Source organism: Heloderma suspectum, chromosome 3 (genome assembly GCF_057233095.1).
Source record: "Heloderma suspectum isolate Gila_16-S chromosome 3, 16-S_ref, whole genome shotgun sequence".
NCBI lineage: Eukaryota > Metazoa > Chordata > Lepidosauria > Squamata > Helodermatidae > Heloderma > Heloderma suspectum.
In genome coordinates this window covers 194,435,264-194,452,939 of record NC_139460.1, presented here as the reverse complement: position 1 = coordinate 194,452,939, position 17,676 = coordinate 194,435,264, and the positions used below count along the sequence as shown (strand labels likewise).

Here is a 17,676-nt window from a genome sequence, read left to right as displayed (position 1 = left end):
GAGGACAAGGGAGTCTTTTACAGCCTATTTCAGAGCCTGGCTCTTTAGAGCAAGCTGTAGAGACTCACGCTTTCAGCTCTGGAGGTCCCCGTTTCAATCTCTGGGGTCTGTCAAGATGGCAGCCGTCACATATGCACCTATGAATCAGAAGGGAAAGTGTAGGTCCAGAATAAAAATTGAAAGCCCTAGCAATGTACATTGATTACCCTGTTTTTCATTTGATACCTGGCCCTCACAATGATGTTATCTAAGTCCTGAGGCTAAGTTACTCTTACAGTTCCTCCAGTCAATGGCCACACACACACACACACACACACACACAGTTAGAGCCCATTTCACCTAATATTATATTTCATTTTTGTTTTCAAAATGGAAAATGGTTGTATTATTAATGAAATTCATAGATTAAAACAATCACATCACCTAATCAGGAAGCTAAGTAAATTGCTAATATTTTGTTACATAATCATTAACACACAATAAGCTAGAGGAATGATATGGCCTAATGGCAGACCTATGCGATACAGAGGACATGGGGATGCTGTCAAAAACACCAACTTCAAGTTGAGTTCTCCACTGAAATATATAGGTTCTCTTATCCCGTGTAACGACACCATCGTGTGCCTCTCCCAGCCCTTGCCAGCATCGTCAATAATGTGGGTGGAGAAATGCACAGCATGAGAACCTGATACAAGGTAATTGTTCTGCATGTTACAGGGATAATGGGGGAGAGCTCGACTACAGGGATGCTGATTTTGGTGGCATCCCCATCTTGCCTGTATTATACAAGGTAAACATTTTGAAAGAAATACTGGGTTTAATGTTACAAATTGAAGACTACGTGAACTGATGCATGAAGAATTTGACATTCTGAAAGACCCCTGCATCTGTTAAAAACACTTGTAATCTCAGTTTTAGTCACAGTGCTGGACATTAACCAATTATCAGCTCTGACATGGAAACAAATAATGCAGGTAGTGAAATCACTGAAGAATAGGCAACAACATTTAATCCATAACTCTGTGAAGCTTCAGCTCATGGCTGGTGCTTGGGGTTGGCCCAATCGGGCCATTGCTCAAGCACAGAGCACCTTATAAAGGCTTGTGAGCGGATTACGTCCCCATTCTGGCTCTGCAAGGGATGGAGGCAAGATGAATCTCTCTTAGCAGCAAAGTGAGAAATAGTGCATGTCACAGAGGACTCGGGGTAGGTGTATGCGAGGCCAGTTGACCATATAAGCATGTAAATCTGACTTATACTGAGTCAGTACACACTGGCTCATCTAACCTAGTATTGTTGACTCTTGCTAGTAAGAGCTCTCCAGGGTTTCAATCAGGGGTCTCCCCCAGCCCTGCTACCTGATATCCTGTAACTGGAGATGCCAGGGATTGAACCTTGGATCTTCTGCATCCAAAGCATGTACTCTGCCTCTGAGCTATGTATGGCCCTCTCCTAAGGGAAGAGCTGGATAGGGGAAAAACAGGGTTGGAGGTTAGGAGGGAGAGACAGAACCAGGAAAGCAGGCCAGAGGCAAGGTGGAGAAACAAGGGAGCACTAGGGTGAAGCTGACCCAACTGTACATGGGTGCCATACACAAGGGGATACCAGAGACGGCCAAAAGGGATACTAACCACATCTCTCCCTTATGCAACATGAGCACCTGAAACCAGTGAGCTGCAACTGTGCCAGCTCCAATTGGCTGGACTTTTCAATGTCAACTTTGACTTTAAATTGAAGAATGGTTTTGTTCCTGAAGAAAACCTGCATCCTAAATCATCTCCTGCCCAGACAAGTCAAAACTAATTGTAATCCAATTAACATCGAGGAGAGTCAGTGTGGTGTAACTGCTTAAACCAACCTTCTCCAACATGGTGCCCTCCAGATGGTTTGGACAACAAGTCCCATCAGCCCCAGCCAGCATAGTCAGTGGTCAGGGATAATGAGAGTTGAAGTCCAAAACATTCCAGTTTCCTGATGTGTACCTATGTGATGCACATATTACAGCATAGATGCACACTCACAAAATACTAGATGAAGAAGCCTTCAGAAATGATTTCTTGTGAACTTTTTCGCATGTTCAGAAAGTACATTTACAGCTTGAATTATGACAGGCCCTGGAATGCTCTGAAGCACAACCTATTGCAAAGGGATATGTTTAGAACCCCTTCTGACATTAGCAGTATCTCCTTTTTGCGCTGCTTCAGTTATGCTCGGAACCCTGGTCATGTGAAAGAGACACCAAGGCTACTCATATCCATATTAGCATTGCCCCAGCTTCCAGGGGAGCAACACTGGCGGAGGAATTAGCTCTGTCGCTGATTTCTCCACCCAGGTTGCCTTGGACTTCAGACATTATTAGTTCAGTATGGGAAGCAACACGCTGCAGTGGCTCCCATGCTGCTGAAGTAATGTTGGAAGGAGGCCTTTGATGCACAGATGTACAAGACTCTAGAGGATCATTATCCCATATATTTAGCAGTTTTGTAGAAGGGGTTGTTTTAGTACACACAGCTTGTCATGTCATACTGCTGCAGGAGTGAGAAAAACTGTAGCTGCCAAAATTCCCTCTTCTAGGAAATCGTGAGAGTTTCCAGAGCCCTGCTCTTTATTGCAGTGGTTTTGAGCCTGTGATCTGGGTGCCCCAGAGTTTCTCAATGAGGAAATCAGGAATGGTGGACAAGCTGCCCAAAAGGCAACTTGCCCATCCAAATCCATCCTTGCAATATGCAGCCACAGGAGATCTTTGGGTAACACTCTCCATTCATACAGGTGAGGCCCAGCAGGCCTGGGCAACGCCCTGCAAGTGCCCTAAAAAGATGCCTTGGAATCCTCAGCAAAATGCAGCAGGCTTCCTTGGCAGATGCAAGGGGTTCCTTAGCATTAAAAGTCAAAGGGAAAGTGTTCTGTAAAGGCAGAAATTTTGAAAATGGATGCTGTATTGTATTGGACCACCAACGCTGGAATCAGATATTCTGCTTCTAATTTTTCTAGGAACTTCCTTTACTTCGTAGCCCTTATATCAGAGGTAGAGGACCTCAGGCCCACCGGCCAAATCTGGTCTTCCTAGTGTCCCAATGCACCCCTCTGGGGTTCCTCAGATGGCCACACCCCCTTTCCCCTAACCACTTATCATTTGGTGGTTTTCCAGTTTTTGCATGTTTTTTCCTGTTCTAAAAGGTTGAAATGCCTCTCCCAAGGCTCAGTTACTGGCAGTGAGAGCGTTAAGCTAAAATATGCTGGTGTTTTGGCCCCGCCCCTTTTGCCTTTGGCCCTGCCCATCACTGGAATGTGGCCCCCGAGAGCTTCTCTGAACTGGAATTTGGCCCTTGAGCTGAAAGAGGTTCCCTGCTGCTGCCTTATGTGGTGTCTCCACCCCAAGATATTCACAAGTGATGTGTGCACTTTTCAAGGAAACAATCTTTTTCTTGAAAGGTGAACATCTCAGGGTACCTCAGCATCTCACTTCAACATCCCTGAAAATCAGTGTAATTCTGGAGAACTCCCCAGTTAATCTGTTTTCCCAGATTAACCACAGGAAAGTTGTATCACGGGCAAACTATTATAGAGGGAGCATTCCACTGGATAAAACTCCACATCAGTAATTTGTTTGCGGAATCTGCTTCTGCTCTTTGGGATCAAAGCTATTAAAGTCTTTTCCCAGGATGAAATGTATATAAGATTACAAGTTGATTTAAGAGGGATAGCTATATTAGTCTGTTGGTGGTACCTTAAAGACTAAAAAAACATATTATGGCATAAGCTTTCATCAGGTGTCTGATGAAGTGGAATCTAGCACACAAAAGTTTGTGCCAAGATACATTTGTTAGTCTTTAAAATCAATTTGAAGTGCTGGAAATGAAGAAGAAATATGGATGAACCTATTATTTGAGCCTGAAAAAATAGCTAGGTGAGAGAATTAATATTCAGCCTCTCCAAACTGAAGAGAAAAGTTGCCCCAAACATTATTCAGATTGAACAGTAAAAGGGTACTTTAAGAGTCTTCGTTAACCGGGGGGGGGGGGGGGGGGAGACAGCAAGTCTGTTTGGTCTCAGCTGGATAAGAGAGCATTGATGAAACGTGCGATAGAGCTAATGAACATAGGGCTTTTCTACATGAGAATTTTAATCTGCTGTTTTACTGAGGCTTTGGCTTCTGGATTCTTTGTGGGATTAAGAACAGCTCCTTTACATGTGTTTTTTCCCAAGGTTTTTCCTTCTCTGCCTTTCTACATGTTCCATTACAAAACCACTAGGTGGCACTGTGGTATAGCGCAAATACATCAGGGTTTCATGCTGCCATTCACAGAAACGCCAGACTTTCCTCGTTAGAAAAACACATGCACGCTATAATGGTTGCAAAACATGGGAGAGGCCCTGGAGCAGGACGTCATGTAAAGCACCCACAAACTACTGTGAGTGAGGAATCACAAGCACACAATAAATGCCTCGTGTAGAAAGGCTCATACTTATGGTCAAGCTATGGCGCCAAACAATAGGACAAAACCATAGCACAGAAGGAGAATTACTGTTCTAGCTATGGCCCAGTGACTCTAAAACTATTCTCCACTGTGAGAAGAAAAAAAAGTTCTTTCACTACCTAGCTCATGCTGCTGTCATTCTCAATAGATACAGGGGAGAAAGATCTTTGGCCTAAACAATGTATATGACTAATGCTACTGTCATTTATGCTCTTTTACTTGATAGAACAGTTAGCAGGTTTTGTGCCTGTCATGGATTATTACATAAATGTGCTACTGAGCGACTTGCAAGAAAAGTGGCATTTACGCAGTGCACAGAAAATGATTTGACGTGATCATGACATGACTAGTGGGTCGAATTTGTGTTGATTACAGGTTAAATGATGTATATACTAGCTACAAAAATGGTTTTTAATTAAAACCGCAGTCAATTAATTTGCTCTCTAATGCCAATTCATCTCTCATTTGGCTTAGTACCTTAGTCCCCATCTCCAACTGAAACATTTGCTTGCTCATAGCCACTCTTGTTACCTTTGTCTGTCCTATTCCACGCTTCCCTCTGTCACTCTTCTCTCTCATTTCCCTTCCCTTCTTTTTTCTTTTTAATTTTCCCCACTGTCAAAATTCAGAGCAGAGACTTGTTTTTTTGTTTCTCTGAAAAGCACATTGATGATGATGATGACGACGATGATAATAATACGTTTTGGATTAACACGGGGGTCAACGTATGCTAAAAAAAACAACACCTTCTCACTGTGCAAGGCCAGTGTAACATGGGTGTCCCAAATTCACACAAAATTGCACTTCTGCAAACCTCCATTCCTGGGCAATTAAAAAAAGAGATGATTGAAAGCAGGGAACAAACCTTGACTCCATCCCCATAAGCTCAGAAAGAATTTGGGTTCATCAACAGAATCTGACTGGACAAGGTGATGGTGACATCAAAAGCAACCTGATCTCTGTAGGCCCCAGTGTGGTCCATGGAGACCACAAACAACTCTTAGATAAGGCTCCTGTCAACTCAGGTGGACAATATCCTAAGAGGAAGAAAACGCTAGGTGAAGCAGAAAAGAGAGGGTGTGGAGCAACACAAATTCCCTTCTTGCTCAGACACAAAAGCAAACCTGACTTGGAAGCTCTCATAGAACTTATCGTAAGACCTGCCCCAGTGTAGTGCTTCTTTGCAAGCCCGCTTGCTTATTTACATTCCGCCTTTCCTCCTGAAAGTTGAAGACAGTCTATATAGGTTTCCCATGAAGTCTCCCATGGGTACTCATCAGATTCGGACATGCTCAGCTTCAGCAAGTTTCTAATTATGTGCCTTTACACCATGCTCTAGCTTATCCCAGATTTTTTTCAATTGGCTGGAACTTAATGGTGGTTCATAGACTGAATCCTCTGATATCCTTTAGTCCACAGATTCATGATAGTCTGCATGTTCAAGCACTGAAAAAACTCTGGACAGAGAGGCATGTAGTAGCGCAATAACTGGGTATGACGTAGGGTGAAAGCAAGGGTTTGGAGATGTGAAAAGAGAAAGGGAGAAGAAACAGTGGAGCCTGTGGAGGATGTTGGGGAGTGAATACAAAGTGACAGCAGCTGTGGCTCTCAGTATGAAGATTTAGGGCTCCTTCACACATTTTTTTTTCATGCAATTGTCATTCTTCGTTCATGGTATTTCCCACATGCAATACACGATGTCATTGTCCTGCAACAGCTATCCCGTTCCTTCCCCCCATTTTCCCCATGATATTTCTGTATGTGGAAAATGTGGTATTATTTGCAGCCACGCAATGGATGACCCGCCTGTATATTGCTGACATCATGCTTCGACATGCTTTGTGTAGGCGGGTGTTGGGCAGTGCAGTGTTGACATCACCTACTGACGATGATCGGGTGGGAGCGTCACCCTCCAACCCCTTCACCATTCTGCTCCTGGGAACAACACTGGGAACTTCGGAAGTGCAGCATACCAGCGTTTTACAAGGACAGCATGGCAGGGACCGCTGCTGCTCTGAACACCTGCCATGTTGCAACCCCTTTCCACTCAATCCCCTCTCTGTGTATACGTGAATGAGAAAAGTGTTACTGCTTGCTGTTACAAGGACAATACTAACTTGAGCATGTGGTGGGGACGAGAGCAGACTTCTGAAGTTGTGAACGTGCTGTGGATTGCATACAGAAGTTGCCAAGGTAGGGATCAGAGGCAGCAGAAGTGAAAAGAGGAGGCAAGGAAGTTGAAATGGAAAAGTTCATACTGGGGGGGGGGGGCGCTACCCCAGAGGGGCTGGACAGAGGGCGTACAATGCTGCTGACATCCAATAATATCCCACCAGGCTCCACCCACCAGTGTAAATGGTATGTAGCATTATGTAGTAAGAAAAAAACCAGCTGTGTAAAGACCTGATTTAAATCCCACAAAGAATCCAGAAGCAGAAGCCCTGGTAAGTTGCAGGATAAAAAGCCTGGTGTAGTGAAACCCTTAGTCTGTGGCACTTGGCCACTTCTGGCGTATATACGTATATTTCCAAATGTTTCTGCTCTACAAGTTTTCCTGCACACACTTCCTGTGACATTTCTGTAGTTTGCAAAAAAGAGCAGCAGAGAGCCTCACATCTCTATAATGACATTTGGGATATCAGAACCCTGAGAAGGAAAGGATGGTAATAGACTTTGTTTGGGAAATGTACTACATATTTAACATTTATGTTACTTTTCAGGTGGAAGATAGCCCCCAATCCCACTAGGAACAACAATGAAGAAAACTGTCAATATGGAGTTGGCGTTGTGACAACAGCCTCCAGTAGACCAATCCTCTCCTCTTGTCCACCCCATTAGTTGCATGTTTGAACATTACAAGCTTCAAATGCAGCAGAATTCAAACATTCCCATCATCTGTGGGGCATATTGCAAGTTTATGATAAAGCACCAGATAAATAAATAAACCTTTAAAAAGCGTTCCTTTTACACATTAAAAATAAACTGCAATGAAATACCATAAGCAAGCTAATTTAAATTTTTCTGCAACATTTAACTGTTCATGCTGTTACTGCACTGTAAAATCCTTTAAAGGAATTCCAACTCTGCTCCAAAGTTTAAGAAGGGGAGTATGTTGGTTCTGGGAAATAAACGGTTGCATATTGGTTTACTAAGTTATCTACAAATCCACAACTAAAACGAAGCCAGTCTTCGTAATTGTGATATATGGTGGCCAGGTCAATAGGATACTTTCTTAGATTTCTAAAGACTGTGGGATTTGAACTTCAATGGGTTTAATCCCAACTACATATATCTGGAGTTTGGACAAGATCCATTACCATGGAAAAGACAGAGGATATTAACCTTCATGTGCACTAGATAATAGTGAAGCAGCTGGGCCAAAGCCGAAAGGACACTCAGCTGTGGATGTGTCTGGTGGTGAAAAGAAAATCCGATGCTGTAAAGAACAATATTGTTTAGGAACCTGGAATGTCAGATCAATGAATCAAGGTAAGCTGGAGGTGGTCAAACATGAGATGGCAAGATTGAACATTGACATCTTGGGAATCAGCGAACTAAAATGGACAGGCATGGGCGAATTTAATTCAGGTGACCATCATATCTACTATTGTGGGCAAGAATCCCTTAGAAGAAATGGAGTAGCACTCATAGTCAACAAAAGGGTGGGAAAAGCAGTACTGGGGTACAATCTTAAAAACGACAGAATGATCTCAGTACGAATCCAAGGCAAACCATTCAACATCACAGTAATTCAAGTCTATGCCCCAACCACTGATGCCGAAGAAGCTGAGGGTGATCGGTTCTATGAAGACCTACAACACCTTCTAGAACTAACACCAAAAAAAGATGTCCTCTTCATCATAGGGGATTGGAATGCTAAAGTAGGAAGTCAAGAAATCACCAGGATAACAGGCAGGCGTACAAAATGAAGCAGGACAAAAGCTAATAGAGTTTTGCCAAGAGAACACGCTGATCACAGCAAACACTCTTTTCCAACAGCACAAGAGACGACTCTACACATGGACATCACCAGATGGTCAATACTGAAATCAGATTGATTATGTCCTTTGCAGCCAAAGATGGAGAAGCTCCATACAGTCAGTCAAAACAAGACCTGGAGCTGACTGTGGCTCAGATCATGAGCTTCTTGTTGCAAAATTTCGGCTTAAATTGAAGAACGTAGGGAAAGCCACTAAACCATTCAGGTATGACCTAAATCATATCCCTTATGAATATACAGTGGAGGTGAGGAATAGATTTCAGGGATTAGACCTAATAGACAGAGCGCCTGAGGAACTATGGACGGAGGTCTGTAACATTGTTCAGGAAGCAGCAACGAAATCCATCCCAAAGAAAAAGAAATGCAAGAAAGCCAAGCGGCTGTCTGATGAGGCTTTACAAGTAGCTGAGGAAAGAAGGGAAGCGAAAAGCAAGGGAGAAAGGGGAAGATCTATCCAACTGAATGCAGAGTTCCAGAGAATAGCAAGTAGAGACAAGAAGGCCTTCTTAAATGAACAATGCAAAGAAATCGAGGAAAACAACAGAATGGGAAAGACTAGAGATCTCTTCAAGAAAATCGGAGATCTCAAGGGAACGTTTTGTGCAAAGACGGACATGATAAAGGACAAAGAAGGCAGGGACCTAACAGAAGTAGATGAGATGAAGAAGAGGTGGAAAGAATACACAGAAGAACTATACAGGAAAGATCTGAATGTCCCTGATAGCCATGATAGTGCGGTCACTGAACTTGAGCCGGACATCCTCGAGAGTGAAGTCAAGTGGGCCTTAGGAAGCATTAGTAACAACAAAGCTAGCAGAGATGACAGTATTCCAGCACAGCTATTTAAAATCCTAAAAGATGATGCTGTTAAAGTGCTGCATTCAATATGCCAACAAATTTGGAACACTCAACAATGGCCGCAAGACTGGAAAAGGTGAGTTTACATTCCAATTCCAAAGAAGGGCAACGCCAAAGAGTGTTCAAACTACTGCACAATTGTGCTCATTTCACATGCCAGCAAGGTGATGCTTGCTAGGCTTCAGCAGTATGCGAACCGAGAACTACCGGAAGTACAAGCTGGGATTCGAAGAGGCAGAGGAACTAGAGATCAAATCGCCAACGTTCGCTGGATCATGGAGAAAGCAAGAGAATTCCAGAAAAACGTCTATTTCTGCTTCATTGACTATGCTAAAGCCTTTGATTGTGTGGACCACAACAAACTGTGGCAAATTCTTAAAAGTGATGGGAGTACCAGACCACCTTACCTGTCTCCTGAGAAACCTGTACGAGGGTCAAGAAGCAACAGTCAGAACCAGACATGGAACAACCGAGTGGTTCAAAATTGGGAAAGGAGTACGACAAGGCTGCATATTGTCACCCTGCTTATTTAACTTATATGCAGAGTACATCACGAGAAATGCCGGGTTGGATGAATCAGAGGTCGGAATTAAGATTGCTGGGAGAATTATCAACAACCTCCGATATGCAGACGATACCACCCTAATGGCAGAAAGCGAAAAGGATCTAAACAGCCTCTTGTTGAGGGTGAAAGAGGAGAGTGCAAAAGCTGGTTTGAAACTCAACATTCAAAAAACTAAGATCATGGCATCTGGCCCCATCACTTCCTGGCATATAGAAGGGGAAGAAATGGAAGCAGTGACAGATTTTACTTTCTTGGGCTCCAAGATCACTGCAGACAGTGACTGTAGCCATGAAATTAAAAGACGCTTGCTCCTTGGGAGGAAAGCTATGGCAAACCTAGACAGCATAGTCAGAAGCAGAGACATCACCTTGCTGACAAAGGTCCGTCTAATCAAAGCTATGGTTTTCCCAGGAGTAATGTATGGCTGTGAGAGCTGGACTATAAGGAAGGCTGAGCACCAAAGAATTGATGCTTTCGAACTGTGCTGCTGGAGAAGACTCTTACAAGTCCCCTGGACTGCAAGGAGGTCAAATCAGTCAATCCTAAAGAAAATCAGCCCTGACTGCTCATTGGAAGGACAGATACTGAAGCTGAAATATTTTGGCCACCTAATGCGAAGAGAAAACTCTCTGGAAAAGACCCTGATGCTGGGAAAGACTGAAGGCAAAAGGAGAAGGGGACGGCAGAGGATGAGATGGCTAGATAGCATCACCAATGCAATGAATATGAACTTGAGCACGCTCCGGGAGAGAGCACAGGACAGGAAGGCCTGGCGTGCTATGGTCCATGGGGTCACGAAGAGTCAGACACGACTGAACAACAACAACAACAACAACAACAGCACTAGATAATGCAAGATTGTCCTTTCCTCTGTGTGTGTTCTGTTTTGTTTTACTTGAAATTAAAACTATGTAACAGAGATTGTTTTTGGATGCTAACTACAAAAATGATCTCCCCTCAATTAGCTTCAAAGTCTGTTTCTTTTTTAGTTTCTACTTTGATGTCATTTGTGCTAGGTAGAAATCAGTGGAACACAGCTTTACTTTGAGGCAATGTTAACGAGCATTTAGCACTTTAATCACTGTAAACACTATAAGCACTATAAAAATAATAATAAAATAAAGCCATAAGCTATAGGAGGTCGGATGGATACCTTTTTAATTTATAATTTCCTAGTTATTATTTTTAAAGATAAAATAATGGATATACCAAAATAAAGAATGCTTACCAAAATATAGGAACTGATACAAAACAAAAAATATTGTAAGTAAAACCTCTGATAGTTCTGCTGTGTTGCATAGTGCACTGCTACTGCTCAGAATGTGGCTTTTTGTGCTTCTTATGGTTCTTTATCTGTAAACCAGACTTGGAATGGACAGTACTTCAAATAGAGGACTGTCCTCCGTAAAATAGACAATGGCCATTCTACTGGAAAATAGGATGGCCAGGTGTCCTACTTCACAGAGGACAGCCCTCAATTTAAAAGTGTCCTCTATCTGAAGAGGTGTCCAGATCAAGTCTGGATTCAAGGCCTTGAATTACCCACCAACAGTTAGCACCTGGTCAGCAGACTGGGAAGGCACTGTATTTCTATTTAAATTATAATTATAATTTCTAAATTTGCACCTATACATACACATTTGCATATGCAGATGGCTGCCGTCTTTTGTCATCTTTTTTGGCGATGCATGACTGGCTATCATACTGGAGAGACCTCTCAAAACTGCCTGAAAATTAGGCCAAGAAGTGGAAAGAGGCACCTGATGAAGAGATAGAATCACTTCACAAAAATAAATAGAGCTGTGTGACAATTTCAATTAATTTCTCCAGGGGAGGAGAAATTCTCCAACTGTTTCTCACAGGTAGCACTCACCACTGGAAGGGGTTGTAGCACAGCTTCTTTCTTTTTTCCCAAGGGGGAAAACGCCTGGGAAAGTGTTGTATATGGTGATCCTAGTTATATCACTCCAACAGAGGGCCCAGTCATTCAGTCCAGCCGTGAATGTATCCTTGGGAGGCTAGAAGGGAGGGGCCCACGCATTAACTAGGCCTGCAGCCCAACTGTAAGGGAGTCTAAACTAGGGATGTTGGAGGAATCCGTCCAGGAGGTGACGTCCACCGAGTGTTCCATAGCTTGGACCCTTCGACTCGATCTGTGTGAGCCAGGCCAGCTCTCGGATTTGTTTTATTTCCCCCACTCTAAAATTTGCAAGTTATGCAAATTGCAGCTGCAACTTGTTAGTTGCACAAATTTCACCCATAATTAACATAATTTGCGCAAATTGCTGCCATGGAGTGCTTAGTCATGTGTAAATTACAGCTGCAACTTGCACATAACTAAGCACTATATGGCCACAATTTATCCAAATTACACTAATTACAGCCAAAATTTGCGCAAGTTTGCCAATTTAAGGGGGAAACCCCTGGAAATTTCCCAGATTTGAGGAAAATCCTACGGCTTGGTTTGAGAATGCAAGCTGAGCTGGGGGCTCCAGGGAAATCCGTTGAGCCCCAAGTGGGCCAGATTTCCCCATAAAAGACACCCCTAGTCAGGTAGGGTCAGGTGAAAATGATCAGGTAAAAACCCTTTCTTTGCCTGGGCAACAATAGAGATAAGATTGATGAGGTAGGCTTATGATTGGCCCAGGCCAGCAGCCCTGGTTACAGAGTTTGTTGTAAGGACAGAAGGAACAGGGAAGGTTTTCAGGAGGGATTCTGTGGCAGAGCAGGCAGCCTGTTCTTGTCACAGAAAGAACTCCAGACCTACTGGGGAAAGAATTCAAGGAGTGAGTGGATGTCACCTAAGATTACCAGGCAAGGTGCCACTGGAGAGTAACTTTCTGTGGCTGTTTCCAAAGGCAAAGGCATAGGAGTGGTGTGAAGCCAGGACATAAGGGAGGAATCCTTCCTTCCTGAATAATAGAGAAGGCGAGCAGCAGGCACAACCAGAAGACTGTGAGACTGAGCCCCAGGAAACAGAAAGCAGCTCTGCCAGAACGGGGTAGGAATTTGGAGGAGGTATTCAGGAGAAGCATAACCCCTATTTCCTCATCCCCATGTAAGAAAAAATGAAGCACGTTTATCATTCTGCTTGATTCCTGTGCAAGGAGGGAGTGCAGGTGAGAATTCTCAGAAATAGTCCGTGCATGCAGTAATTCTCACATGTGGCCCCCAGCTTTGTACATATATGCACGGGTCCTTGTAGGGGGCAGCAGCAGGGCCCTCAACATCACACCTGCACCTTGCCCCATAAACCCTCTGGGTGGCCCTGCAAAGTTGACCTCAGGGGGGACGGGGGACCAAAGGCACTTCTTGCTCGGTGTGCTATTTATCCTAGGGCTGGCCCTGATTGTTGGCACTGTAGTATGGATTTTGCATCGCTCTCCCATATGATGTGGGCATGTCCCTTCTTTTTGGATGGAGGCATTTCTACATATTTTTGTGTTAGAAAAATTGCTGAAATTTACGGATGTTCATGTGCTTTTGAATTATATTCCTGTGCTCTGGGAAGTATCAGATGGTCAACAAAAGGGGATTTTGACAGCAATCATGGTAGCAAAAAGACCATACCATACCACTGACTCTTCAATGGACAGAGAACCTCACTGCCCTTTCTATATTTGAATGTGCAGCTTATTTCAGACAGCAGTCTCCAGATACATACTTGGATATTTGGTCATCATACACTGATATGTATGCTTGAGTATCAGTGAAAGCTTAAATATGTATTTGAGCGTCTTGCAACTTAGTCCCAACACTCCCAGCCCCCTCTCGCTATTTTATTTGTATTGTGTAAAAAAAGAAATTCTAATAAAATATTAATTAAAAAATCTTACATATGCATAAGAGTTACCAGAAAAAGGTGTATCTTAACCTCACCTGCCTTAAGCACTGAAAGGCTTGAGACAGAACACTGTACCATCTTAACATGCTATAGGGTATGAGAGTTGTGACTTTGAGAAAGTCAAAGCTATATGGTAAGTTTTGGGTGCACTGACAGTTGTCTCACAGTGTTGTCTGATAGCAGTCGGATCAAGGCAGGAAGAAAGTAAGACCTTGGATACCTCCAAGTGGGACCTGCTAGCTGAAATTCTTTCCTACCAACAACAGGAGGATGTCTCAGCAGGAAGCTAAAGTCGACTGAAGCCTGGCAACACCTGTAGCATGGTCAGCTCTGCTCCTCCTGGAGGAGCTGACAGGACTGTTAAAGTCCTCATCTGATTTTGTACCCTGGGACATTTGCAAGGCTGGGGAAACGGAAGTTCAGCCAGTGCCTCTGAACCAGAGGGTGGTATCCTCTGCCTGGGAGTGCCTGAATAAGGTACTGACTGTTCTACCCCTGAAGTTGTAGCCTGGGTTGTAGCCTGGGCCCCATCCTTGTCAAAATTCTTTGCTGCATATTGGAAGGTCCGAGAGCTGGAGGTCATGATACCTGCCTTCTCTAGCTGCAAGCTCCAGGAGAAAAGCAATTTCCCATGAAGTGCCTCGGTGAATTTCTTTTGTTCATTCTCAGAGTCTGACTGATTGCTATACTGGGGGTGTGGGGCAGCAGAGAGGAATTTTTCTTTAGGTCAGATTGCCAGGGATTGGGGTTGGCTGAGGAAGTTGTCTTCCACTGCAGCACACATTTTGGCTAATTTGCACAAATTATCTTAAGGTATTTGTCCAGCACCCCTTCATGGATCACTGCCTTGTTGTGGCGAAGGGGCTTGTGTAACTAGGTGAAGCCATAAGCTATGCCGTGCAGGGCCACCCAGGACGGACAGGTCATGGCAGAGAGTTCTGACAAAATGTGGTCCACTGGAGAAGGAAATGGCAACCCACTCCAGTATTCTTGCCAAGAAAACCCCATGGAACGTATCACAAGGCTAAAAGAGATGACGCCGGAAGATGAGCCCCTCAGGTCGGAAGGTGTCCAATATACTACTGGGGAAGAGCAGAGGGTATTTCCAAGTAGCGCCAGAAAGAGTGAAGCGGCTGGGCCAAAGCCGAAAGGACACTCAGCTGTGGATGTGTCTGGTGGTGAAAAGAAAATCCGATGCTGTAAAGAACAATATCGTTTAGGAACCTGGAATGTCAGATCAATGAATCAAGGTAAGCTGGAGGTGGTCAAACATGAGATGGCAAGATTGAACATTGACATCTTGGGAATCAGCGAACTAAAATGGACAGGCATGGGCGAATTTAATTCAGGTGACCATCATATCTACTATTGTGGGCAAGAATCCCTTAGAAGAAATGGAGTAGCACTCATAGTCAACAAAAGGGTGGGAAAAGCAGTACTGGGGTACAATCTTAAAAACGACAGAATGATCTCAGTACGAATCCAAGGCAAACCATTCAACATCACAGTAATTCAAGTCTATGCCCCAACCACTGATGCCGAAGAAGCTGAGGGTGATCGGTTCTATGAAGACCTACAACACCTTCTAGAACTAACACCAAAAAAAGATGTCCTCTTCATCATAGGGGATTGGAATGCTAAAGTAGGAAGTCAAGAAATCACCAGGATAACAGGCAGGCATGGCCTTGGTGTACAAAATGAAGCAGGACAAAAGCTAATAGAGTTTTGCCAAGAGAACATGATGATCATAGCAAACACTCTTTTCCAACAGCACAAGAGACGACTCTACACATGGACATCACCAGATGGTCAATATCGAAATCAGATTGATTATGTCCTTTGCAGCCAAAGATGGAGAAGCTCCATACAGTCAGTCAAAACAAGACCTGGAGCTGACTGTGGCTCAGATCATGAGCTTCTTGTTGCAAAATTTCGGCTTAAATTGAAGAACGTAGGGAAAGCCACTAAACCATTCAGGTATGACCTAAATCATATCCCTTATGAATATACAGTGGAGGTGAGGAATAGATTTCAGGGATTAGACCTGATAGACAGACTGCCTGAGGAACTATGGACGGAGGTCCGTAACATTGTTCAAGAGGCAGCAATGAAAACCATCCCAAAGAAAAAGAAATGCAAGAAAGCCAAGTGGCTGTCTGATGAGGCTTTACAAGTAGCTGAGGAAAGAAGGGAAGCGAAAAGCAAGGGAGAAAGGGGAAGATCTATCCAACTGAATGCAGAGTTTCAGAGAATAGCAAGTAGAGACAAGAAGGCCTTCTTAAATGAACAATGCAAAGAAATCGAGGAAAACAACAGAATGGGAAAGACTAGAGATCTCTTCAAGAAAATCGGAGATCTCAAGGGAACGTTTTGTGCAAAGACGGGCATGATAAAGGACAAAGAAGGCAGGGACCTAACAAAGGCAGATGAGATTAAGATGAGGTGGAAAGAATAGAAAGAAGAACTATACAGGAAAGATCTGAATGTCCCTGATAGCCATGATAGTGCGGTCACTGAACTTGAGCCGGACATCCTCGAGAGTGAAGTCAAGTGGGCCTTAGGAAGCATTAGTAACAACAAAGCTAGCGGAGATGACAGTATTCCAGCGGAGCTATTTAAAATCCTAAAAGATGATGCTGTTAAAGTGCTGCATTCAATATGCCAACAAATTTGGAACACTCAACAATGGCTGCAAGACTGGAAAAGGTCAGTTTACATTCCAATTCCAAAGAAGGGCAATGCCAAAGAGTGTTCAAACTACCGCACAATTGTGCTCATTTCACATGCCAGCAAGGTGATGCTCAAAATCCTACAAGCTAGGCTTCAGCAGTATGCGAACCGAGAACTACCGGAAGTACAAGCTGGGTTTCGAAGAGGCAGAGGAACTAGAGATCAAATCACCAACATTCGCTGCATCATGGAGAAAGCAAGAGAATTCCAGAAAAACGTCTATTTCTGCTTCATTGACTACGCTAAAGCCTTTGATTGTGTGGACCACAACAAACTGTGGCAAACTCTTAAAGTGATGGGAGTCCCAGACCACCTTACCTGTCTCCTGAGAAACCTGTACGAGGGTCAAGAAGCAACAGTAAGAACCGGACATGGAACAACCGAGTGGTTCAAAATTGGGAAAGGAGTACGACAAGGCTGCATATTGTCACCCTGCTTATTTAACTTATATGCAGAGTACATCACGAGAAATGCCGGGTTGGATGAATCAGAGGTCGGAATTAAGATTGCTGGGAGAATTATCAACAACCTCCGATATGCAGACGATACCACCCTAATGGCAGAAAGCGAAGAGGATCTAAAGAGCCTCTTGTTGAGGGTGAAAGAGGAGAGTGCAAAAGCTGGTTTGAAACTCAACATTCAAAAAACTAAGATCATGGCATCTGGCCCCATCACTTCCTGGCATATCGAAGGGGAAGAAATGGAAGCAGTGACAGATTTTACTTTCTTGGGCTCCAAGATCACTGCAGACAGTGACTGTAGCCATGAAATTAAAAGACGCTTGCTCCTTGGGAGGAAAGCTATGGCAAACCTAGACAGCATAGTCAGAAGCAGAGACATCACCTTGCCGACAAAGGTCCGTCTAATCAAAGCTATGGTTTTCCCAGTAGTAATGTATGGCTGTGAGAGCTGGACTATAAGGAAGGCTGAGCGCCGAAGAATTGATGCTTTTGAACTGTAGTGCTGGAGAAGACTCTTGCGAGTCCCCTGGACTGCAAGGAGGTCAAATCAGTCCATCCTAAAGGAAATCAACCCTGAGTGCTCATTGGAAGGACAGATACTGAAGCTGAAGCTGAAATATTTTGGCCACCTAATGCGAAGAGAAAACTCTCTGGAAAAGACCCTGATGCTGGGAAAGACTGAAGGCAAAAGGAGAAGGGGACGGCAGAGGATGAGATGGCTAGATAGCATCACCGATGCA

The 17,676-nt window shown here is 43.8% G+C and overlaps 1 protein-coding gene across 2 annotated transcripts in view; it reads right to left on the bottom strand.

Annotated features, from left to right (window-relative positions):
- Positions 1-17,676, bottom strand: part of ZMIZ1 (zinc finger MIZ-type containing 1) — a 556,702-nt gene that overhangs the window by 68,343 nt on the left and 470,683 nt on the right. For both annotated transcript variants that reach the window (XM_084845236.1, XM_084845235.1), the window contains one exon: positions 69-137. In XM_084845236.1, the coding sequence (XP_084701362.1) occupies positions 69-137 (69 nt within the window). The remainder of the gene's footprint in view (positions 1-68; positions 138-17,676) is intronic.